Raw genomic sequence first — 25,559 nt, forward strand, 5'->3', positions numbered from 1 at the left:
CTTATTAGAGACCATAAACATAAAGCTCGTTTCAGTGTGGTCAAGGCCCATTCTCAGTAATGGTTAATGAATAGACAGATGGATACATTGAGGCACAGATGTGTTAAGTGGCTTGCAGAAGTCATACGCGTGTTCTCTCACCATCTTTCAGACTATATTCCAGATCCGAATATTCGTCGCTTAGGCCTGTTTTGAAAAGCACTTTACTGAATCTATGTGATTGCCCTCTGCTGGCATTTCTCTGTTCTTTATCTTATTTATAATGAATGCATGCTATTTGATTTTGTGATGATTGTTATCTACTTAGTGTACATACTACAGATCAAATTCCAAATCCTATTAGAAGAGAACACAATATTAACAAAAAGTTTACCTGACCCGGAGAGGTGATGCAGCCACAGGTGATACGATATAAAGGGGGTTTCTCTTGGGCTTCTTCCTCTTCTTAGCACACTCATAGCCAGGCAGCTCTGGGTGATGGATTTTTCAAGTCCAGCTCCCTTGTCTTCTGTTGGGACTGCTCAGAGGCGGAACGCAGGCTCCAGGGCCACATGCAATCCAGTGGGAGGCCCATCCCCAGGGCCCAGGCCTGAGATGCACCTGTGCTCAGTTTCCCCTCCTCCCCACTGGTTTTCCCAGGAGCACTTCCAGAACCATTGGCTGGCTTACATCTTCTCCCTTCAGGGTCTCCTTCTGGGGAACCCAACCTAAGCAACCTACCATTCGAGCTTGCTAAAGAAATATTAAAGAATATCTGAGCATTCTGGTTTTTCTTTTATTGGAGGAAGGGTTGGTGGTCTCTACTGTTTCATTCATTTTGGGATCGTTTCTAAATGATTGCAGTGTAGCTTTGGAAATTGTGGTGTCATCCACCTGTCTCCTCTGATAATTGTCTAGACATACATACATAGAGCTCCATAGAAAAAACCAGCATGTATTTTATAGCTGACACCGTTAAATACTTCACAAGAAATAAAGGGATCTGTCATCACTTCTGCTGGGACATCTGCGACGCCTCCTTCAAGTGTGCCAAGTATGAATGCATGCTCAGTTATGGCAAACAAACTCACTCAGCACTGATTGGATTCCAGGCTCCATGGTCCCCTTCTCGATGCGCATCTTGCACGCGGAGCTTCAGCAGTACCTGGGGAACCCACAGGAGTCGCTGGATAGACTGCACAGGGTGAAGACTGTCTGCAGCAAGGTAGGTGGCGCTGTCATTCTTCCCTGCCATGGGGAGAACGCGCCCTCCACGCCGTCCCCACAGGACATGCCCGTGCTGTTCCCTGCCCGTCCTGCCCCATGCACCATTGCTGCTTCTGCCTTCAGAAGGCTAGGTGACCCGGTTTGTGTGGCCTGGTAGTCGCGGCTCTTGCTGAAATCTCTTTTAGGGATGGTAAGAGTTTCTAGCAGAGCTTGAGTCCTGTAATTCTTACTGCCTGGTACTATGGGAAGCTGAAAGGCAGAGACATCTTTCTTGCCAAGGCTGCCAGCTGAAGCTTCAAGGTCAGTGTGCCAGACCACTCCTGTGTCCCACAAGTGCTCACACGCGCCTGCCATGTGCAGACAGAGGTGCCGGAGCAGTACTGAAAGCAATCATGGTTTAAGCTTTCACATCCAAGTAAGTGGTACTGCATTATGGCAACTGTCACTCATGATCCCGACTGCGAAGGCAGAGTCAGAGTGTTGTGAAGTCACAGTTAACGTGCGAGCCACCAAAGTGGCACATTATTACACTAACTGACATTGGGAAGAAATGTGGGACTCAGAGGCTTCGCTGTCTACAGGCCGTTATAGAGTATTCATCTCAGATTAGGAAGGATCCTGCCTTTCTACCCACGTCACAGTGTTCCGTGACGTAAGGTATGCGGAAGTACTTTGAAAACTACAACAACAAGCCGTTATTAGGAGCAGCAGCATATTGTAATTTTTGGAAAAACTAAGATTCTTCTTGTCGAATTCCTCCTTTCACTTCCCAGCTGTTGTGATGGAAGTTTTGCGGAGTTCCAAGATGATGGTGTTAACAGTGTTCCTCGTAAGGAAGGAAGGGGTCTCCTTATCCTTATCTGTGGAGAAAAAACGGGCATTTCTAGGCACCTTGTCCTGGGTTTTGTACCCACTTCCATTTTTTTAATACCATAACTTAAAAGATAAAAAGAAAAATTGTTTGCTTTATGTACTATATCAGTTGATGGAGAATCATGTTACCAACTTTTTTACATTTCAACACTTTTCTTGAATCTTAAAACGGGGTTTAATTTTATTTACAGAAATCGGAAGCACATAACTTGAAATTGAGAAGTTCTAAATCAGTGACTTTCTAAACTACACGAATTTTTCATTATCCTCCATGTCACATTGTAGGAAATCTTTATAGTATTTGAGAGAGAAAATTCTGGGCCATAGGGTGATTTGTGGATGGAAAAGCCAAGTTAGTTGAAGGAGTTTTGCAAGTCAGCTTTCCTGGTCCTGAAGTATGTCCTATTTCAGTATTATGCTCCTTAAATGCATACTACAGGCTGGGTGCAGGGGCTCATGCCTGTAATCCCAGCTACCTGGGAGGCTGAGGCATGAGAATCGCTTGAACCCAGGAGGCTGAGGTTGCAGTAAGCCGAGATCAAGCCACTGCACTCCAGTCTGGGCAACAGAGCAAGACTCTGTCTCAAAATAAAAAAAACTGCATACTACAGTGTAACGATCAGGGGAGCCACTTAGCACTAGCTGTGAAGCAGCAGGGACAGTGGAGCAGAGGGCAGGAGCTTCCCACACTGCTGCTCCGGGCACCTGCACTGACTCCACCTGACAGACACCTTTGTGGAATTCATTATGAGCCAGCCACTGCTCTGAGTTCCAATATTAACTCATTTAATCCTTATCACAACCCTACGAAGGAGATGTTATTATCCCAATTTACAGATGGGGAAACTGAGGCACGGAGAGGTTAGCTAACTTAGGATCACTTGAGTTGAACCCAAGTCATCTGGCTCTAGAGTCCATGCTCTTCACTTGCGCGGCTTCATCACTATAACATGTCCCGTTTGAAGGGAGAAGAACCGAGAGTCCTCTCTTCCACCCTGCACCAGCATTTCTGCTCCAAGAAAGGACAGTGCTGTCCGGGATCGACTGACATCTGCTCAGAAGACCCCTGTGCTGAATGGGGCCCTGCCCCTTCCCCCTCCCCCTGACTGATGTCTGGAGATGGGCTCGAGTCTGTGCTCTGCTGGGCTGGGCCCTCCTGAGACTCTTGCAGGGGCTTCCAAGCAACAGCAGTTGACAGCTAGGCATCGTGGGGTTGGGGAGAAACCAGAAGGGTTAGTGCAGTCACATCCTAGGAACATTTCTCTCAGGCTGACTGGGCCTGGGGCCACCGTCAGTGAGAGAGCCACTCATGCTTCTCATTCCCTCCGCTGGTCTACAGTTCCACCTGCCTCTCGTCGTGTGAATACATCACCACACTTCAGGCATCTCTCATGTTTAAAGATACATATTTTTTCCATGGCATGATCCAAATATAAGCCAGCATTCCTTATGGTACTTAAATGAGGAAATCGCAGTTTGTTCTAATCCTGGAAGAAAAACAAGCAGTTGGATTTATGAAAAGGTGTGTGTTGGTCTTCACCTTAAAGGATTTTCACAATTAATTTCAATATGTAATTACTATGTGTTCCTTTATGTGCCGACTTAAAATTTGACACCCTCTTGAGAGAGAGAGCTGCACTGTGGCACAACTGGTGGATGCCTGGACCAAGAGGGAAAGACCCAGGGCATGACCACGCAGTCAGCCTTGCCTGTCCGCCACCTTCCGCAGGAGAAGAAGCACCGTCGCCAACTTCCTCGCTCACTTCCTTGCACATTAGGGGCTCGTGGCAGCATGTGGGCATTCTTGACCTTTCTGCGGCTGGTTCAGTGTTGAACTGAGGCAGTTTTTATCTGGATGTGAATACTGGGCATTGTTGGGGCATGGAGCGATTTGTCTCCATGCTGTCCAGAACAGCTCTATCTGAGCCTGTTCATTTGTTCATGCAGCAAATGTCCTTTCAGCACCTACTGAGTACTGCACGCTGGCAGTTCGGGACTCAACAGAACGCAGCCTTTCCCTCAGTGAGTTTACAGTTTGGTAGACGATGCTTGTTTCACCTGTTCCTTTTAGGTTTGCAGCCATCACCAATACATTATGATCCTCCAAAATTTAAAAAGGGACAGTTTGTGTTCATGCTAGAATTTCTTTACTCAATAAGTGTGTATTAGTCCATTTGGCATTGCCATAAAGGAATACCCGAGGGTGAGTCATTTATAAAGAAAAGGTTTATTTTGGCTCACAGTCCTGCAGGCTGTACAAGAAGCACAGTGTCAGCATCTGCTTCCGGTGAGGCCTCAGGAAGCTTTTTTTTTTTTTTTTTTTTGAAACGGAGTCTCGTTCTGTCACCTAGGCTGGAGTGCAGTGGCGCTATTGGCTCACTGCAACCTCCACCTCCCAGGTTCAAGTGATTCTCCTGCCTCGCCTCCTGAGTAGCTAGGATTACAGGCGCCCACCACCACACCTGGCTCATTTTTGTATTTTTAGTAGACAGGGCTTCACCATGTTGGCCAGGCTAGCCTCGAACTCCTGACCTCAGATGATCCACCCGCCTCGGCCTCCCAAAGTACTGGGATTACAGGCATGAGCCACTGCGCCTGGCCAGGAAGCTTTTAATCATAGTAGAAAGCAAAGGGGCCGGGCGCGGTGGCTCAAGCCTGTAATCCCAGCACTTTGGGAGGCCAAGGCGGGTGGATCACGAGGTCAGGAGATTGAGACCATCCTGGCTAACACGGTGAAACCCCATCTCCACTAAAAATACAAAAACTTAGCCAGGCGTGTTGGCGGGCGCCTGTAGCCCCAGCTACTCGGGAGGCTGAGGCAGGAGAATGGCGTGAACCCAGGAGGCGGAGCTTGCAGTGAGCCGAGATCGCGCCACTGCACTCCAGCCTGGGGGACAGAGCAAGACTCCGTCTCAAAAAAAAAGAAAAAAAAAAAAAAAAGCAAAGGGGAAGCAAGTGTGTCACATGGTGAGAAGGAGAGCGAGAGAGGAGGAGGGAGGCACCAGACTTTTTTTGGCAATCAGATCCCAAGGTAACTAACAGAGCCAGAACTCATTCATTGCTGTAGGGACAGTACCAAGCCACCCATGAGGGATCCACCCCCAGGACACAAACACCTCCCACCAGGCCCCACCTTCAACACTGGAGCTCACATTTCAACATGAGATTTGGAGGGGATGAATGTCCAAACTGTATCATAGTGCCAAATCTAAAAATACTAAAAGCCAGCCCACCACTATTCCACCAGCGTTGATTTGGTGGATTAAAGTGAACGGCTTGGTGTGGCCTTCGATCCCCTCTGCTCTCCACTGGTGAATAAAGAGGGAGGTCAGACCAGAGACTCTCCAGGGTTCTCCAGCATGACGCTCTGATTTTCCCAGACCTTCGCAACTCCAGGAAGTCCTCAGGAAGTCTTAAACTAAGGATGTGTTCGCCAGACCTCTGTGCGTGGATTGCCCTTTGCTGCATTGTTTAAGGTATTCACCACACCTGCCCCAAACCACACGCGCGCACACAGCTCTGCTTAGGACACGTGCTGTGCGTCCCAGCACTGAGGTGCAGTCACGTGTTAATGCTGCATGGATGTGTGAGGTGCTGAATGCATTATGTTGACTACCCCCTACTAATGCCCACAGCAACTGCAGGTGATTTTATTATCCTCGGTTCCCAGATGAGGAAAGTGGCCTCAGGGAGGTGAAGTATCCCCCAGACAACTGCAGTGAGGCAGTGATGGAGCCTGGCTGAGCCCCATCACACAGCTCCAGAAGCCTCGCCCTTGAGCACCACTCTGCGGTTCTCTGAAATTAGACCATCAGGATTGTGGTTTTTTCCTCCAGATACAGAATTTTCTCTGAGGCTTTGTAAAGCAGGGGCTCTCAAGTTTGGTCTTAAGCGTCACTTGAACAGTTCCAGAAATTTTAGCAATCCCTACTGCACTTGCTCCTGCCAAAAATTGCTCTCAGTAGGTTCAGGGAACCGTGGACTCTTCCAGTGGGTGAGGAGAGTCAGAGTGAAAAGAAATGAGTCTAAAATGTTAAACATTCTTTCCTTCGGTGCCATTTTCCATTAGCTCCTCCCGCAGTTTACCCTCCTTGGTCTGCACCTCTGGCCCCTGGTCTTCAGCTCCACCTCAGGCTGCTAAGGGGAGCTGCGTGGGGAAGCCACCACCGCCATTCTGCACGAGAATTTCCAGTTACTCTCCTGAGCTGGGCCACACCCAGGCCGAGCCCTGGAGTCCTGGATGACCTCTCCTCTCAGGTCTTCAGGGCGGACTTGAGCAGGCGGAGGCCAGTGCTGGGGCTGCAGTTAGTGGCTGTTGGCTGGCCCAGAGCCTTGACACTGATCTGAGATGCTTAATTCAAGGACGTTCTACAAAACTGAGATCATTGTTTCTAGAAAGAAAGCAGATACTTGGTTCATATTCCCCAAAGAACTCTGTCCCGTGTGTTTTCACTGCTTGCGTGGCATCTGTTGTTGATCTTCAAAGTAGTGTTTCCAGGCTGGAGGTCAGGAATGACTGTAGAATCAAATGCTTCAGAAGGGAGTAAACAGTAGCGCAAGAACTGAGCGAGGACGGCGGAAGGTTTTCATCCCGTAGTGATCAAGTCAGCGCAGAGCATTCAGGTTGCTCAGGAAATGAACGCGCTGCCATTTGTACAGATGTGTGCTGAGCCCTGCTATCTGATAATTTCCACTCCAGCAGAAGTCAAGTCGTCTCAGGTTCAGTTCCCAGCATGATTTCCCACAGGAAAAGAAGCCGTCCTAGGTGACAGCAGAGTGAGGTGCGGGAGGGCTCGGGAGCAGCTGGAGTGACAGGCAGCGCAGTGCCTGCCCCCAGTCCTCAGACCAGGCCTCATGCAGGTTGGAGCTTGACATTAGGCTCTCAGGGGAGAGGCCAGAACAGAGCCGCCCCAGTCACCTGCGGGCTGCCGCTCACGAGAGTCGCCTGGTTTGGACGCAGTAGCTGCCGAATAGCAGAGGAAGAGGCTGGTGGGGGTGCCGCTGTCAAGCGTGCGTGGCCTCACGTGGGGAAGTGCTCGTGACATCACATTCATTTCAAAGCCAGAACTATCATTACAATGTGACCCTGATGAAGTAAGTGATATTCATTGGAGGAAGAATGCCCCAGTGTGTGAGTGGCATAAACGGTGTGATGAAAGGCCATGTAATTCCCCTTTTCTTATCCACGTCTCACTCAACGCATGTATTCATTTTATCATGTCATAAGACCTTTTGCTATTGAAAGAATGAAGACCATGGGGCAGGAGCGAAAATGAAGCCCAGAGAACAGCCGGTGACGCGAGGGTAGAATGTGGAGAGCAGCCGGTGACGCGGTTACACGAGGGCGGAGGGCGTGCCGGGAGCACAATCCGGGCCGAGGCTCCTGGTAAGGGAGCAGAGCGGGAAGCTGATCCCCCACGGATTCTTAGGGGGCCGACTTCTCCTGTGTTGAAGATTCACCAAAGACTGATTCGAGTCTGTGTTCAGCATGTGTGTTTTAGATTAGAACAGTGTTGAGAATTTTTATATGGGGCCGAGTTTTAGCAGGACATCATTTAGAATCTTTACAAACGAGTTCAGGGTACTTCATTTTATCTGTTGTCTTTGAGCCACTGAGTGAATTAGTAAATGTTTGGTGCAATTGTGATTGCATCAGTGAAGAACACGTACCACGATTTAAAATAAATTTCCCATGCTGCTGAAAAATCAGTGCCGCCATCCTCTGACCCTGCTCCTCCCACGCGCCCTGCAGGCTGTCTCCCTCTGGGGTTGAGAGAGCTTCACAGACCATTTGGGAAAGCCAAGCAAACACACTTCTACAAGCCATTTGCATAAGTAGACATAATCCATACGGAATGATGCACTGTTCGGTTGTAGTTTCATTCGTCACTGACCTGCATCTGCCCGCCCAGTCTTGAGTTCAGCTCCATCCCTCCCTGCAGTCCTGCAGCCTCCGGCTTTCCCAGCTCAGCTTGGCTGAGAGTTCCACGTTCATCCAAGTGCTTCTTTACAGACTCGCTCTCAGCTGGAGGAGGCAGAGGATAAGGTACATTTTCGTGCACCCTGGAAAAGGTATTCAACAATGTCGATGAAGCTTTTGCTTCTCTATTGATAGTTGCTAATGTGGTAGTGAGAGCTTTGTTTGTAGGAAGAGTTAATATCTTTTCTAAAAGGGTTTTTTGACAGATGGACATTCTTCAGTTTTGCTGTCTTATTTGTTAAGCAAAGTTAGAAACATAAGCGAGAACAGGCGTGGCTGGCCTCTAACAGTCAGGGCCAGCACTCAGGGCCTGGCCACCCACACACCGACGGTGGTCAGTTACTGCCATCACCGTGCCTGACCCAGAGGGTTTGGTTGCCCTTCTTTTCTGCTGCTTCCACAGAGAACAAATTGATTGTGGCTTAATCAGATGAGATGGGAATGACTGGCAGGTGGGGAGAAGAAAGGAAAGGCCGAGTGAGGATGGCCGTCCATGAAGGCCACGTCCCTGCTCTTTGCCATTGAAGCCCATGCTCTCTGGAACCCCGTGTGTGCTCAGAATGTGCAAGCAGGAGAAGCAGAGGGAGCAGAAAGCACTGGGCATCAGGACTTTGCAGAGGAATGTCTTGACCTGGCTGGCAGTGGAAATTCATACCTTCAGAAACCTCTGGAGTTCATCGTGGCCAATCCCGGGACATGGACTTAGGAATGCCCAACCCTGCCACTCAGCCGTGGCAACCCGATTCAAAACCGGATGCACCAAATGTGAACTCGAAGGCCGTAGCACTTGCCAGTGAGCCAGCCCTGAAGCGGGCATGATAGCCCAGAGAAGAGGCCTTTGATGTAAGACGATTCTTAAATCGTGCATTCCTTGTCTTGCTTTTCTTGGCACTATGTATTTTGTCAATCTGTGATCTGAATAGAAAGAAGAAAGTGTATTTTCAAGGTGTGAGGGGCCCAGAGGACACTGTCCTAAAAGCAGTGGTTGTGAGAGGCTTTGGAGTCAGGTTGACAGTCTGCAAACTTCCAGGTCCGCTCTGAAGTGCCGGCTGCATGACCAGCCGTCCAGCCTGTGTCCGCCTCGGCCTTCTTTGTGCAAGTGAGGAGTATTGCTGACCCCCCCGGGGTAGCCGGGGGCACACGTCAGTGACCCCGCACGGTGCCTGCCAGGCATGTGGTCTGTGTTTCATGATTCTTTGAGAGCTTTGGAGCAGCTCCAAGAAGAAGACTCTCACTTTGAAGAGGTCCCCTGGGAAGCTGTGGTGGGACTGGAAGGTCCAGGACTTCCCAAAATCTAAGGCTTTCCAGAACAGACCTGCTCCAACCTTTAGTCTCCACTCAAAGGGGTCCACTTAGTAAGTTCTCAGGTCCTTGGCTTAGTGCCATCTTCCCAGTAGTTTGTGTATTAGATGCCTTGGGAATAAAACCAGTTCCCTAAACCTATCCCATGATCCTGCACTCACCCACGACCCGTGACAGCCGCCAAAGGGATAGGCGCAAAGGCTCCTTCCTCAAGGCCCCCTGCAGACAGCACTTTCCACACTGAAGGTGCCAGTGACCCAACCAGAAAACCTGCTTCACCACCTCCTGGATGACTGCATAGGATGAGAACATAGATTTGGGTCTCTTTAAATATGAATAGGTTACAAATTGCCTTTTTAAATTTGCTTGAGATCAAGTGGTAGTGGTTATATATGGAGTCAAGCAGCTGGGGTATTCATTCAAGGCATATAATTTTCTTCATTCTTGGGACAAAACACAAGCAGGTTTTTAATTTTGAATAATTGATCTTCCCTCCTCTACTGTGGGCAGGTGTTGATGGTTCCCCACCTTGTTAGCCTGAAGCCTGTTCATCCCTGGACTGGCCATGACATGCCCAGTGCAGTATCCCCCATGGTGGGGCTGGCAGCAGCCCCTCCACACTATGCACAGAGCAGTCCGAGTCTGGAATCGTCTCTTCAGCCCCACAGCTGTTCCATCTGTTATTTTCTGCAGACTCCTCTTCCATGCATTTCCAAGCAGCGTCTTCTCATGATTACAGTCGCTTTCAGAGATGAGCTCATGCTGATACCAATGAAGAACCCAGTTCAGAATTTTCTTTTTTTTCTTTTTTTTTTTTTGAGACAGGGGGTCTTGTTCTGTCACCCAGACTGGAGTACAGTGGCATGAACGTGGCTCACTGCAGCCTTGACCTCCCCGGTTCAAGCAATTCTTCTGCCTCGCCCTCCTGAGTAGCGGGGACTACAGGCATGTGCCACCATGCCTGGCTAATTTTTAAACTTTTTGTAGAGATAGGGTCTCACTATGTTGCCCAGGCTGGTCTTGAACTCCTGGACTCAAGCAGTTCTCCCACCTCAGCTTCCCAAAGTGCTACAACTGACTATAAGCGTGAGCCACCATGTCCAGCCCAGAATTTTCAAATTAAACAAAACTAAACCTCCAACATGTTTCAGTACAGTGGCCTCAATACACTATTCCTCGTGCAAAGCCTTCAGTTAAAAGTGCTGGGTAACTTCGATTTACCTGTGTGTTGACCATCAGTTGTTGCCTAACAGATGATCTGCAACTCTGTGGGCTAAAACCACAGGGATGTATGACCTCACTATTTCTGTGGGTCTCGAGTCCAGCACAGCTTCTGGGTCGCACTGGCTCAGGTCTGTCCTGAGGTTGCAGTTAAGATGCTGACTGCAGTGTCTCACCTGAGGGCTCAGCTGGGGCTGGAGAACTGGGCTCCAGGAGGCTCCGTCATACACCCGCTGAGTTCTGCTGCTCTTGGTGAGAGGCTGGGTTCCTGGCCTCATGGTTCTTTCTGTAGGGCTTCTCATGCGTCTCACGGCATTGCAGCTGGCTCCCTGCAGAGAGGGAGGGAGGAGGAGGAAGCCACAGTGCCTTGCACGGCCGGGTCTCAGAGGTCTCTGTCCACTCCACCTGGTTCTGTTTGTTGGACGAGTCACTAAGTCCAGGCCACACACAAGGGATGGGAATGAGACTGCCTTTTGAGGAGTGTTCAGGAATGCATGGCCACGTTTAAACTGCCACACTGTGGCCAGTCAGCTGGGTCTGTTCCACTTCAGGATACACAGGCCTCTCCTGGCCCTGCAGGACAGGCTCCCCTGCCTCCACTCCAGCCCGTCCTGGTGGTTGTGAGCTGCACTTCACCTTGCCAGGATGCGGCTCGTACTGGGAGGCCCATGGGCTCCAAGAAGACTTCCCATCAACCTCCAGGCACCTTGAAACTGCCCAGCAGCCAAACCTCGGAGCTGTGGAAGCTCCTGGAAGTTTCAGAGACCTACTTAATATTTAATAGTCAGTGCAGCATTAATTTCATTGCTCCCCGATCCCACATATCGAAACCTTTCACAGTTTAGTACAGCGATGATGGTGAAAGAAACCACAGGGAAAATCCGAGGCAGTGGAATTGTTTAATTTCTGGTTGCTTCTCCTGTAATTTGTAATTAATATCCATTCAGCATTTTTAAAGCTTACAAAATGCTTTAAGTACATTCTTATTGGAGTTCCATGGTTTGTAAAACAGGCATGTGAAAAAATGGGAAGCTAAGGAAACAGGAATTCAGAGAAGGTACGCTGAAGATCAGCCTGAACCTGAACCCACGTCTTCTGGCACCAGACATCCCTGTTCTTGTCACTGCAGCACTTTGCTCTGTGTGTGGAAAGCGTGAAGGGCCCCTGCAAATGGGCATGATGCTGCCTCCTCCACAGGTTTATTTTTGTGAAATCAAACAGAATACTGTTTGTGCTTAAAAACCATCCTGCGCCCCCATCTGTAAAATACATCGTCCCCGGTACTTCCCAGCAGGCGCTAAGCACCACCCACACTGCCGGCGCCTGACCAGACAGCTCCACTGAGCTCCTGACCCAGCTTCAACCCACCAGGAACAGCTCCCAGGGAATGTGCAAGAAGGTGTGCCTCCAACACCCGGCCCTTTCTGCCCCTCGGCCCCTGTGGTCACTGTGCCCTCCACAGTCCTTCTGCCCCTGCGGCCGGTCGCTTACTGCTGTGTGCATCTTCCTGAAGCACTTGGCAGTGTTGCCTCATCTCTGTCCTCTTCCTCCTATGCCCTCGCCTGGGCCCTCAGCGGCTTCCAGCAGGGAGGATGTGGGTGCAGTGATTCGGATCATGCCCCTACTCCTCAGAGCCTCTTCCCAAACTAACCGGGTGTGGCGTGCCGGGCCTTTATTCTTTTGGGACACAAACATGGGACTGCTGATTGGACCCTGGAGTCTGGTCCTTTTGTCTGGGGCAAAAGGAACCAAGGAGGAAATTCCAGCCGCGCCACATTTGCAAACGACACACTGTCGGGCTTTTTTGCAATAACTGCATTCCTAAATATTCAGGCTTTGGATTGAGAACGTGTCTGTCACTTTCCTTTATAGAAATAACCTTTTGTAAATCAATGTACTGTTACTTTATAAAGCCAGACAACTGTCTCTAGATAGACAGCAATAAAAGCTACCAACTGTGAACTGCTGTTTCTTTTCCGTTCACTCATGGATGCTCTTCTGCATCACACTGGGACCTATTAATTGACATTAAATGACACACCCTACAAATAAAACAATAGTCGCTGAGGGTCAGAAGGTTGTGTCTGATATGCCTGTGTTCGTGTCAACAATAGGGGCTTTCTCCAGCTGTCCCTTTCTCGGGCTGAAGCACCTCAGTGACCCAGATCCCTGCAGGCACTTGGCGTCGTTCCATGCGTCCCTCTTCCCCAGCCAGGAGAGTGCTTTTTGCAGAGGGAGGGGTGTAGCCTGCCTGGTGTCTCCGTCTCCTACCCATGTGCCCTCCCAGCTGGGTAGGTGGGTCTGGAGGGATGTAGCCTGCCTGGTGTCTCCGGTTCTCCCTACCCCGTGTGCCCCTCCCCAGCTGGGTAGGTGGGTCTGGAGGGGTGTAGCCTGCCTGGTGTCTCCGTGTCCTACCCCTGCACCTTCCCAGCTGGGTAGGTGGGTCTAGGCCGAAAGCAGCTGCTGCAGGTGGAGCTCCCGTCACTGACTTGCTCTGCGTTTGATGCCTCTACTAAGATGGAGCTTCTGTTTCTGCATTTATGCATCATTGGGGTGGGAAACTCTTTTTCCTTCTTTCTAGAGCTTTCTCTTCCTGCCGCCCTTCTGAAGGACCTCATTCCCCCTTCTCCCCTCGTTAGCCATGATAGTCCACAGGGAGCGTCAGCCCCAGCGCAGCTTGTGCTGAGACCACCATGGCCCTGTGGTGTGGGTCTTCTCTCAGGCCTTGCATGCTCACTACAAAGTTCTAGCGTGTTTCTGCAGGGTTTTCCTCTCCACTCAGCACGTAGAGAGATCACCCATGGCATGGGGAGATGGCCCAGACCCACAGAGACCTCGCCGCATAGAGGATTTGCCCAGGCCCTAGACCCTGCCACGTGAGGAGGTCACCCTGGCCCGTAGAGCTCCCGTGGTGTGCGGAGGCACAGAACAAGCACAGGAGTCTGCTGACCTGGTGCGTCACACCCCGGGGACCGCCAGTGGGCGTGTTCGAGGCTCCGCTGACCAGGGCGCTGCCAGGTCTGGCTCGGGCAGCGGCTTTGCCTCTGTGATAGGTGTCCCGTCCCTCTTTCTTCCTGTGCTCCCTCTACACTAGCCTAAGGGAAGTTAGTTTCCTTTTTTTAATAAATTTTAATTTTTGTAGATACATAGTAGGTGTTTTTGGGAGATATTTTGATAGAGGCAGGCAATGCGTAATAATCACATCAGGGTAAATGGAGTATCCATCCCCTCAAGCATTAATCCTTTGTGTTGCAACAATCCAGTTATACTCCCTTAGTTATTTTTTTAATGTACACTTAAATTACTATAGTCACCCTTGTACTAGCAAATACTAGGTCTTATTTATTCTATTTTTTTGTTGTACCCATTACCATCCCCACTCTGTCCCCCACTACTGTTCCCAGCCTCTGGTAACCATCCTCCTGCTCTCCATCTCTGTGAGTTCCGTTGTTTAATGTTTAGCTCCCACAGATAAGTGAGGACATACAATGTTTGTCTTTCTGTGCCTGGCATATGTCCCTTAACACAATGACCTCCAGTTCCATCCATGCTGTTATAAATGACAGGATACCATTCTTTTTTATGGCTGAATAGTACTCCATCGTGTATATGTAGCAATTCCTTTATCCCCTCATCTGCTGATGGACACTTAGGTTGCTTCCAAGTCTTGGCTGTTGTGAACAGTGCTGCAGCGCACACGGGTGTGCAGAGATCTCTGATAGACGGATTTCCTTTCTTTTCTTTGGGGTATATATCTAGGCATGGATTGCTGGGTTGTATGGTAGCTCTATTTTTTGTTTCTTGTAGAAACCTCCAACTGTTCTCCATAGTGGTTGTACTGATTTACATTCCCACCAACTGTGGACAAGGGGTGAGGGAAGTTAATTTCATGGTAACAGCAAGCCTTTCCTTTTTGTCAGTTTTTGTTCTTATGATCATTCATTAGAAGGCAGATTCACTGAAGAATGTCATTTTACCTAGTTTAAACTGGCTAGGTTCTTTTCAAGGTTACAATTTTGAACCCTACGTTGTCTCCTGAGTCATCGAGGTAGCCCAAGATAACGGTTAAGAGGAAAAATCCTTTGTGTTGACAGCCAGTTGTTCTCCAGTTTGTGTTAAGTAATGGCCCTTGCAGGTGAGGAGAGGCTGCTTTCGTCCTCAGCAGGTGTAGACCGGGGAGTCAGACGAACGGAAATCCTCACCTCCTGGGGCGGGTCATGTGGGGAGTGTTAACTGGCAAAATGATCTAAATTCTCTACCCAGATCACAGCAGCAACAACAGCTTTGCTTTCAGAGAAGAAAACACAACACAAAAGAAGTGCCCAAAAGTTACAAACCAAGCAATAAAACTGTGGAAAGTGACGTGTTGCACAAAACGTATTTGGTACATTAAAAAGGCCACAAGCACAGTGCCCTGTAGGAATGAGACCGACATTTTCACATAAGGTCATCATCAGTCTCATGTGACGTACTCAATGCTTTTTTTTTTTTTTTTTTAAAGACAGGGTCTTACTGTCACCGAGGCTGGAGTGCAATGGTGCAGTCACTGGTCACTGCAGCCTTGACCTCCCAGGCTCAGGTGATCCTCCCACCTCAGCCTCCCAGGTAGCTGGGACCACAGGCACATACCACCATGCCCAGCTAATTTTTTGTATTTTTGTAGAGATGGGGTTTTGCCATGTTGCCCAAGCTGGTCTTTAACTCCTGGGCTCAAGTGACCCACCTGCCTCGGCCTCCCAAAACTGTTGGGATTACAGGCTTGATGCTTTTCTTAAAAAACATATTCCCTATGTATGATGTCTGCAGATACTTCAAGAACATCATAAACACCACTTTCACCATCAGCTGGGAGCAGAGTCCCTCCCCATTCACTGTCACCCCATGCCATAGGGACTGGTGATGTTTACAGTGTGTCCCTGTGGGTGAACTGGATAAGGAAAAGATGGTGCACATACACCGTGGAATACTACACAGCCATGAAAAAAAGAACCAAATCATGTCCTTTGCAGCAACATGGATGCAGCTGGAGGCCATTATGCTAAGTGAATTAACACAGAAACAGAAAACCAAATAGTGAATGTTTTCACATGTAAGTAGGAGCTAAACATTGGATTCACATGGACAAAAAATAGACACCAGGGACTAGCAGTGGGGGGGAGGGTAGAATGGGAGGAAGGGCTGGAAAATGATCTGCTGGGTCCCATGCTTCAATTGTATCCCCAACCTCAGCATCACCCAGTATACCCAGGTAACCTGAACACATGCCTCCTGAATCTAAAATAAAGTTGCAATTTAAAATAAAATATCAAATGTTTTAATATTTTTTAAAAGTGTGTGTGAACATCCCTTGACAAATTGTTTTCATCCAGAGAAATGTGCTGTACTGAGAATATAACAAAGTCTTAGACAAAAATTCGTTCTGATGATTTTGTCCTTCTCATTTGGAATGATTGCAGATCCTGGCCAATTTGGAGCAAGGCTTAGCAGAAGACGGCGGCATGAGCAGCGTGACTCAGGAGGGCAGACAAGGTGGGTCGGCCGGACTTTGCTGACTAGATGCTTCCCGGGCATCATTGAGAGACTGAGCCCAAAGCCTCTCGCTTCCTCTCGTTCCCTCTCGTTCTCCTTTCCTTTCTGTAGTCAGCACTGCACGCGTCCATTCGTGCATTTGCGACTCACTCCTTTCCTGGGGAAGCCAAGCACATCACTGGGTGATGCTGTGGGTGCGACGTGTGGCCTCAGACCCGAACCCTGCGCACGGGGAGAAGACACGCCTTCACCACAAAAGCACACGTCCCGGAACCTGCCGTGCCAAGTGGTCTGAGTGGGCACGAGGAAGGAGCCCAGCCCAGCCGAAGGGGCCCAGAGAGGCCTCTGCGTCGGGGACAGAGGCTCGGGAGGGTGCTTCAGGAGGAGCTGGAGAGGAAGGCGGGTGCTGCCCAGAGCCCGGGGGCAGGCTGAGGGGCCTGGGCAGTTCCCTAGAGCATTGGAAACCCCTTGGGGGACTGGGTGGGTTGACATGAGCCGATCTGCACAGTGAGGCCATGCCAGTTGCAGCTCGGGGAGTGCGTTAGCCAGGAGCAAGCTTCTGATCACGCTTGGAAACCCGGCCTGAGTGCTCCCTCCCAGGCAGCCCCACCCTAGCCTCCCTCACTCCTTGTGGCAGCATCTCCCCACAGGCCTGGTTGCCTGGTCATCTCCTCCTTCCCATAGCTTCTGTCCTGCTGGATGTGCGGCCCAAGTCAAGACCGGGTGGTCTCCATTTCCGCAGGTGTGCTGGGGTTTCTGGGGAACTGCTGGCTGGTGTGAGCTGAACGTGTGTGAGGTGTGTATATGTGTGTGGTGTGTGGATGTTGAGTTTGTATGTTGTGGCGTGTGGTGTGGGTGTGGTGTGTGCATGTGTGTGCACTTGTGCACTCTGTTTTCAGTAATTTAATTGCAAGTAGAGTAACAAGGTCTGAAGGAGAGACGTCAGCGTCTGCTCATGGATGTCCCGTTCAGCATTCTTGGCAACCAGTCATTTTACCCCTGGTTGGGCTCCTGCTTTGGTGGGAATGAGCATGTAGGTATCGGAGAGCAGAAGGCTGTTCCTGGAAATCTAACAGGTCACACCCGTGAGCATTTATAAGGAGGGTAGGGGAGGATTTAGAGCAGGAAAGGAATCTGCAAAGATCATCAGAATAAATATGCAACTCATTGAGACAATCCATATTTTACATCCATTAAGAGAAGATATTCAGAATTTCTTTTCACAAAAATAATGGTATAAGGGGAACATAAGCAGCTAATGTGTTTTTAATTGCTGAAAGACAAAGTGAGTTAAGTTTTTAATTCTAGCAGTTTCTGTGTGTTCTCCTGAAGCACACACTGAATACACATCATTTCTAGGTGATTGTTATCTCACAGTGGACGCTTGGTGCCAGCGGTGGGTCAGCGTCGGCCTCCTAAATCACAGCCTCAGAGGCGGCTGGGGACACACGGCTCCCAGTGCCCAGTGATGAGGGAGGCTGGGAGCACTCCCAGGGACTGGTGCTGCCCAGGGTGGCATCTTGGCACTTCGCAGTTGGAAATGTGGACTTTTCTTGGAGGAAGTAGACACAGCACAGGCGCAAGGAGCACTGGACAAGGGGTCAGATGGAAACGTCCCTGGCCTCTCTGGACCTCAGCTTGCCTGTCAATAACATTCATTTCAGATTAGCTCAGTCCTCAACCTGCGCCTTCCTCCTGGTCATCCCAATGATAAACAGGCACCATTGGTCAGCCCACCCTCCCCCGGGGCAGCTCCCAGGGGACCTTTGCAGACCCCAATAAGTCCACAAAGCCAGTTTGGAAAGTACTAGAAGAGATGGGCCCTGAAGGTTTGAAATCAGTGGAGGGATGGCTGCTAACTAAAGAATGTGCAGGGGAGAGCAGGGAGGGACAGGCCAGGCCAAAGGTTGCGGTCAGCCACCGCACCGGGTGCTAGGGAAGGAAGCCGGCTGCAGGGGAGTGCCGAGTCCCCAGCGGAATGTGCCAGCCACTTGAGTTCTGGACCAGGGTGTTGCACTCCTTGGTGGAACTGGCGTCTGCACCAGTCCATGGCCGGGAGGCAGGGGAGGCCCAGTAGCTGGGCATGGGTGGGGCCCTCCAGGTGGCCTCCCGTAGTTCAACTGCGAGAGACTGGTGGCCACCCTGGCCAGTGGCCCTCCCGGCCTTGTCGAGCTGCAGGCAATGTCGTCGTTTCTGTCAGCTTTGCTCCTTTTCTCAGGGTTCTGGCTTTGGAAACGGGGCTCCCGGTCGGACCGTTTGGCCTTGTGTCTGGGCTGATGCTGAGCAGCCACCCTCCTGGTTCCCTAATGCCGAGGGTCTCTTCCCAAAGCCACCTCCGGTCCCAATGCGAGTGCTGTATTTTCTGCCTCAGTGCAGCCTGCAGCATATTCAGCATTCCAGGCCGAAATCCAGTGGTGTTAACAAGAGGGATCTTTTAAAGTTAAATTAGAATTCACAGGACCCAATAATTGATGGCTAGAAAGAGCCTGGAATTTATTTGTGCACTCACAGGCTGCTCTTACCTTGTAGCCTCTGTCCGGCTGTGGAGGTCACGTCTGGGCCGGGTGATGTACTCCATGGCAAACTGTCTGCTCCTGATGAAGGTATGTGGGTGGCCAAGCAAGGCTGCCGTGTGATCTGGAAGAGGGGGGTCAGTGGGAGCCGCGAGGGAGCCGCTGGCATAATAGACGCTGGCAGGAACAGGCCGTGCAGAGAAGCCAGCTAAGTACTGGCTTAACGGGGAGCCCAGTGACACATTCTGGGGCTATATTTACTTTAATTTCTACTGCAAGAAATTTCAACAGAATGTGGAATTTAGATGATCAGATTTCACCATTGAAATGTGGGTCTAAATGATTTAATTAAAACTATTGTTCATTTCCCCCCATTTTTCTCTGAACTCCATCCCCAGAAGGTGTCCTTTGTTCTCCCTATCTTCATAGAGGGTGTTTTTTTCACCTCATGGTTTTGATTTTATGATTGATGCTTACAACACCTGAAGACAGGCTTCCCCACAAGACCTTCTTAGGGCGTCACCCCAGAGCTCTCAGCCCCCAGGGAAACAGCTCAGAAATCAAGGAGCTGAACTGAGGCTGTCATTTGTTTTTCCGTGTCTCCTGGCTCTTGCCAGCCGGTGTAACAGTGTTTTTTGGCTCCTCTCTTTGTTTGGAACGCACCCCACACCTGGCTCACCTCCCACACTGGGCGTCAGGGTGCCCTGTGTGGAGCTAGTGGCCCTGCAGCCAGCTGTGCATACTGAGAGCTGCTGCAGGAATCAGCTAGCAGCAGACGCCCCGAAGCAGTGCTTATAACACCTCCTGGGCTGTTCTAAGACAGCGATCTTAATTCCCACACCCATGCAGCTTTCATGCGGCCGAGTTCATTCCTGAGCTTGATATTCAGCAAGGCAGAGCAGGCAATTTACCAGGTGGAGAACTGTGCTCACAGGCTCTGTCATGAACCCTGAAGTGGCAACCCTGCTTTATCCACGGACCCTGCAGCATCCCCAGAGGTGACTGTGACCCCGAGCACTGCTCCGAGCAGGCTGGGTGCGGGTGTAGATTCACAGCCATCAGTGGCTCAGACATTCCATCAGGAAGACGTGCAGCCCGCACTCCGGCTTTAGCGCAGCCCCAGGGCCCAGCGCGGGGCCCCTGCCTTTGGGCTTCTGCATCTACGTCAGACTGGACACACGAGGAGACTCAGGGCATCCTGCTTGTCCTCGGTATCAAGTGACCGTGACGCAGCCTCACACTGCTGCAAGCCTCAGCCTCCTCCTTAAAATAAGGGCATAGATCTGAGATCTCTGAAATCCCTCCCAGCTCTGACATTCACACAGCTCTCTCCTCTCCTTCAACACACTGGATAAAGGAGATCACGGTTTTTAAGTTCCGTGGTTTTGCTCAGAGCAGGTTTTTCTTCCGCTGCCACCCCTGAGACATTCCCACTGCAGTCAGGTGGCCCGCACAGTCCCTTTGTTCTGGTCTTCACCCTCCTCCCCCCCACCCCCCTTCGCTTCTCCAGCCCCCTCTGGCTTCTGCAGCAGGGCTTGCCCACCTCCAAGTGGGAGTGAAAAGTAGGCCCTCCCCCTCCCCTGCCCTGGTGGCCTCTTCACCACCCAAGGCTTGGCCAGCAACCAGGTGACCCCGAAGCACCCGGCCTGACCCCTCTGCCCCCCAAAACAGGCCATTCTCCCTGTGCTGCCTGTGGCCAGCCCTGACACCCCCACCTGGCAGTCTGGGCGGTCCGCAGTAGGCCTCCACCTGCTGAGGGCATTGTCAGCTTCACCTGAAAGTCACCAGCTTGTCAGAACATTCTTATGCAAAGACATGAAGAACCAGTTATAAATTCACAGGACTGACGTTTCACTAATCATGGGGCTAAGACTCCCCAGGGAGGAAAGTTTCCTGTCCCACTGGCGGGCTTTTATTTGCATTTTCAGACACATTAATAGAAAACGATGGAATGGGCTTTTCTTTGTGGCACTGTAGTAGTAACACCACCACCAGGCTCCAAATGTGAGTCTTCTTCCTGTATTGCTGGGACTCAGTACAGAACATATTATTGCATTTCAAAAATACTTTTACAATAGACGTGATTTAATTTGGAAGTTCAGCTTAAGCTTTCATTTTCATGAGTTAAAAAAAGGAGTAAAAAATGTTGCAATTAAAGCCAGTCCAAGCATATGCACTCTCTTGCCATCTAGTGAGCATACAGGGTATTGCAACAGTGTGTGATCTTAAGACTATGAGGTATCCTGTTAATTAAATTATGTGTATGGGCTAACAATGAGTTATTTAATCAGCCATTTAATTATCTTGAATAACATTTTATTACAGTGAAATAAATATCAATTTAACTTCTTAACAATGAAATGTATTCATATGTTTTAGCCCTGGATAAATCTGCATGATATGCTATGATGCACAGTGGCATGTATTATAAAGCACTGGAAATGTTACTATCTCCACTTTTTAAATACTGCTTCCTCTCCTTAGGCCTCACTGTAGCCTTAGGGCACCTGCACTGGCAGACCATATGGATGCAGGTGCCTGCCACCTTAGGTGGCTTGGGCCCCCCCTCCCCCGGGTGCCCCTGGGAGGCCACTTCCCTCCTGGTGTCCCCACAGCTCGCCAGTCTGTGCATCAGAACCCGCCGTGGCTCCGCACATGATGGAAAGGAGCATACAGCTGCATCGGCTACCTTCCGTCTTGCTGAAATTAGACTGCAGAAGTCCTTTCTGGTTGCAGAATGGTTGTAAATCTAGTTTCACAGCCAGTAAACACATGTGACTGCTGAAAAGAAATGGTGAAGATTGAGCTAAAATAGGCTTGTCCCTGGAAGGAAGTCATTCATGTCCTTTACAAAGCCAAATCTACGTGATCTGGAGAGTAGGTTAAGCTCTCTTTAGGAGCTGCTTTTGGCCATTTTACCTGAAAAGGGCTGTGTTTCCTCTTCAGTAAATAAAGTCATTAAGTAACAGTCAACCTAAGGAAACTTTCTAACACAATCCCAAATCCTCATCTGGTTTATTTGACGATGGGCTCCTTGAAATGCACCAGAATTCTTCCCCCGACTGCAGCCGGGACACACAGACACATCACAGACACGTGTCCTGTTCACACCTGAGGGACTGGTGAGCGCTACTGTCACTGAGCTGGTGGGAGTGGCTGCCGGAAGGTACAGGGGCCCCCGAGATCCCTTCTCTGCCACCTGCCCCCTGGCCTGGAATCCAGCTTCCTCTCACATGGCTCCCAGGCCTGTGCATCTGCTCTTCCGGAAGAGCCATGCCTAAAGTAACTTCCCATCAAGTATCATGGCTTGGTTTTTTAAAAACCTGTCTTTTGTCATACTAGATTATCTTCAGAAACACTGACCCCTGGCCCCGAGCACTGAAAAAGAGTGGTTAGGGTGATGCAGCTGGCCACGGCATCGCCCACTAGCAGTGAGTGCTGCACCCCCACCATGCCCCCACCCCGCGCTCTCTGTGGTGGCCGCCTCAGCCTGGAGCATCAGTAGCATGAGTGGGGCACTGGAATGACCCAGTGACACTGCTGGGCTGATAAGAAGGAAGTCAAAGCCTGCCTTTTGTTTACTTGAAACCAAAGGTGGGACGTGTGTGGGATTAGAACAGACATTGCCCAGCATGATGGGTGCTCGGAAGCCCACTTCCTTCCCCAGAGAAGCCTAGAGGGGCAGCTGCTGCTTTTCCCTGAGCTGGTGCGAGCTGGTGAGTGCAGCTCCTGTTGGAAAGCAGGGCTGCTCCCCTAAACTTCTCAGATCAGGACCAGCCCAGGGTGTGCAGGCCCCGCAGCTGCATCTGGGGTGCCATGTCCGTCCCAGCTGCAACCTCAGCCGCCCTGAGTGCCCCCATGCCAGGTCACAAAGCCCTCCCCTGTGTGAGGGAGCTCACACACACGTCCGCACACACTCACGCTCACACACACATGCTCACGCTCACACACATGCTCACACACACACACGCTCACACACACGCACATTCATACACTCACACGCACTCGCACAACTAGACAGCAGAGACAGGCAGCAGGAAGGCGTGGGAAAGGAGACCGAGGCATGTGCTGTCTGGCTCCTCATGAGCATCAGGCCTTGAATAAAATTAGTTTTAATGAGCTGTACTCGAAGGTACTAGACTGGAGGGAGTCATTTTGGGTTTTTTTTGTTTTTTCCTTTCTACCAAACTGGAATTGTACTTGTCTGTCTTTCTTTGTAACGTCCCAATTAGCAAGCTAGTAACTCCAGTCCCAGTTTGGAGGAAATGGAACATGTAGAAGAATAAAGAAATAAAAGTACCTTCTGGGATTATACGATGAATAAGTAAGAAGAAAAACACCATTGGTGGCCATAGTTATTGCTGACCATGTGCTGATAGCTAAGTGCGAGAAAGCAGGGAAGTATTTAGGGCAGGGCCTGCTGCACAGAGCTCGCTCAATAAATGTGGCGATCACTGTCATCCTGGAGGGAGCCCGGGTTTGTTGGGGACTTGAGACAAGCTACCACTGTGTCCCACGTGACTTTGGCAAGACCTTCCTGCACTGAGACCGCTTTGCTCACGCCTGGAAAGGGTGACTGGGTCCACTCAGCATCCACCAAGTGCCTGTGATGGGCTGGCATGAGTGGGCAGATGGACAGTGAAACTGTGCTGCCAGGCCTTGTCCTTGAGGAGGGGCCGCGGGCCAGACCACCACAGACAGGGCAGAGCGATGAGGAATCCAGCAAAGGCCTTTGGCAGAAACCAGATGCCCTGAGCACGGCAGCTGGCACAGCGCTCCTAAATGTTCCCCTACAGCTGTCTCTGAAACGGAAGGGTCTCATGCGTGCCGCACAGAGCACACGACATTCACGCACGCTGCTCTGCGAGGCCGACCTCCATCGCCATACTCAGCCTCGCCAAATTTGTTTTGTGGGTTTTCTTTACATGTAAAGATTTGACCTTAGTTTCTAGCATAGAAAACGTTTAAGAGACACTTTAAATATTTGGCTTATGTATTTAGAGGATGGAGATGAGACAGCGTTTGCCAAATCACATAATAAGTTTGTCAGGAAAGAGAGTTAGTTGCAGTCCAAGTGAAATATGAATTGCTGTTTAGAACATGGAAGCAGGAAACAGACCCTCAGGCCCAACTAAACCCCGACAGCCCCCGGTGACAGGCAGGACCCTGCCAGCGTGATGCACACGGCTCAGAATCCCGGCCCGACTGCAGTCGGGAGAGCAGCCGCCCCCTCGCAGCCGAGCACCGCGTGCTGGTTTCCAGCTTCCCCCCAGCTCCTGTGTCAGCGTGTCCTCTCCACACCTCTTTATACGCTTGTGCTCTTCTACACGTGTGAAACCCACAGTGCTGTTCTCAGCTCTAAAGTACGTTGGGGTTTTCTTCCCACAGGATTACGTGCTCGCCGTGGAGGCGTATCATTCGGTTATCAAGTATTACCCAGAGCAAGAGCCCCAGCTGCTCAGCGGCATCGGCCGGATTTCCCTGCAGGTACCTGTGCGCGGTCAGAAAGGCCTTATGATAGTTCTTTGCTTGGATGGGCGACTGTTTGCTTTTAGTCATTTTAATATAAGAAAGACTGCAGAAAATATTCCAGTTCAAATGTGTGTGACCATGAAAAGGGTGGGTTCTTTCCAGGAGTTCTGGTTTGACTGTGGGAGGCCCTGCTGGCTTTTGTGCCTGTTGCCAAATGCGAACCCACAGAAAGTGTCATCGCAGCCGCACTGAAACGAGTTACTCTAGACACTGTCCTGCTGCAGTTACAAAAGCACTGACTAAACCGTGAGGAATCTTAGTTCAGCTTAGCCCGTAATAGTCACTCACTGATACTTTGCCTGAAATAACCCTTGAATCATGTTTGCTGGACACAAAGTCTAGACTGAACAGTGGTCTCAGTAATGCACAAAGCTCGGCAGGACCCCCTTTGCTAAGAATGTCCTTGAAGCTGGAATGCATTTTCCTGGAATATTTGGTGACAGGGAGGTCACGGGGAGTGATGAGTCCCACCCACATCCGTGTCAATCCCACCCTTGCAGGCTGAGCACAGGGCAGCTTCCGCCCCTCTCACCCTCAGTCTTAGGTCACATCCCAAACCTGGGCCAGGGAAAGGCGGCACGAGCAAGGGACGGCTGAGGGGGGAGAAGCAGCACAGACCTTTCACAGGCACCCACTCACCGTGAGCCAGGCCCTGCGTTGAGCATTTCACCTCACGGTGTGACTGGCTTGTTTTACAGAGGAGCGAACTGAGGTCTCCCGGTTAAGTGAGATCCAGCTACAGGAGGCCACATAGATAATGGGGGAGCTAGAATTTGAACAGGGCCTCTGTGAACTCAGGGCCTGCACTCTCAGCTAACAGCTGGTCCTCTCCTCCCCACACAGTTGCTCACACATGCACTGACACACGTAGGCACGCGTGCACACACCATCTCCCGCACGCCGCCTGCTTGTGGAGGTCCACACGGGACACCAGATAGTGTTGAGGACAGCCCTGTCCATGGGCCCCTGTGGTGGGGCACAGCAGATGACTGTCACTGAATAACCCGGGGCAGGCACAGATGAGTGACGCATGAGCTGCCACCATGGGCATCGGCTCCTGCCTGCGCTGGGATGCTCGCGGCAACCCTCGTCGCCTGTGTGAGAAAGTTCCATGTGGCCAGGACCTCCAGGGTGCCTCATGCGTAACATCCCCCCCTGGTTATCATAGTAAAATAGTACCCTGGGCCCGCTCAGATTCCTCACTACCCTGGAGACAATCTCGGAACTTGTATTTCAGAGTCGTATTTCGCACAATTTGAGAAGTAGATGCTGAATTGCTTTTGCACCTGGAAGTGCTTCTCCTTCCAGTGGGAGCCACTGGCTTGACCACAGTGAGGGCTCTGGCATGAGGCTGGAGTCTCAGGAGGGAGGCTTCGCTTCCACAGCGTGTTTTAAGCCCCATC

General features: G+C 50.6%; 1 protein-coding gene across 7 annotated transcripts in view; it reads left to right on the forward strand.

Annotated features, from left to right (window-relative positions):
- TRAPPC12 (trafficking protein particle complex 12) overlaps window positions 1-25,559 on the forward strand; it is a 103,341-nt gene that overhangs the window by 64,174 nt on the left and 13,608 nt on the right. For 6 of the 7 annotated variants that reach the window (XM_012497620.2, XM_030799832.1, XM_030799834.1 and 3 more), the window contains 4 exons: window positions 1,092-1,204; window positions 16,039-16,111; window positions 18,641-18,714; window positions 24,013-24,111. In XM_012497620.2, coding sequence (XP_012353074.1) covers window positions 1,092-1,204; window positions 16,039-16,111; window positions 18,641-18,714; window positions 24,013-24,111 — 359 coding nt within the window. Of the gene's footprint in view, window positions 1-1,091; window positions 1,205-16,038; window positions 16,112-16,222; window positions 16,811-18,640; window positions 18,715-24,012; window positions 24,112-25,559 lie in introns of those variants that run through there. The other variant, XM_030799835.1, reaches the window with a different exon arrangement.

Source organism: Nomascus leucogenys, chromosome 19, assembly GCF_006542625.1.
Source record: "Nomascus leucogenys isolate Asia chromosome 19, Asia_NLE_v1, whole genome shotgun sequence".
Lineage (NCBI taxonomy): Eukaryota > Metazoa > Chordata > Mammalia > Primates > Hylobatidae > Nomascus > Nomascus leucogenys.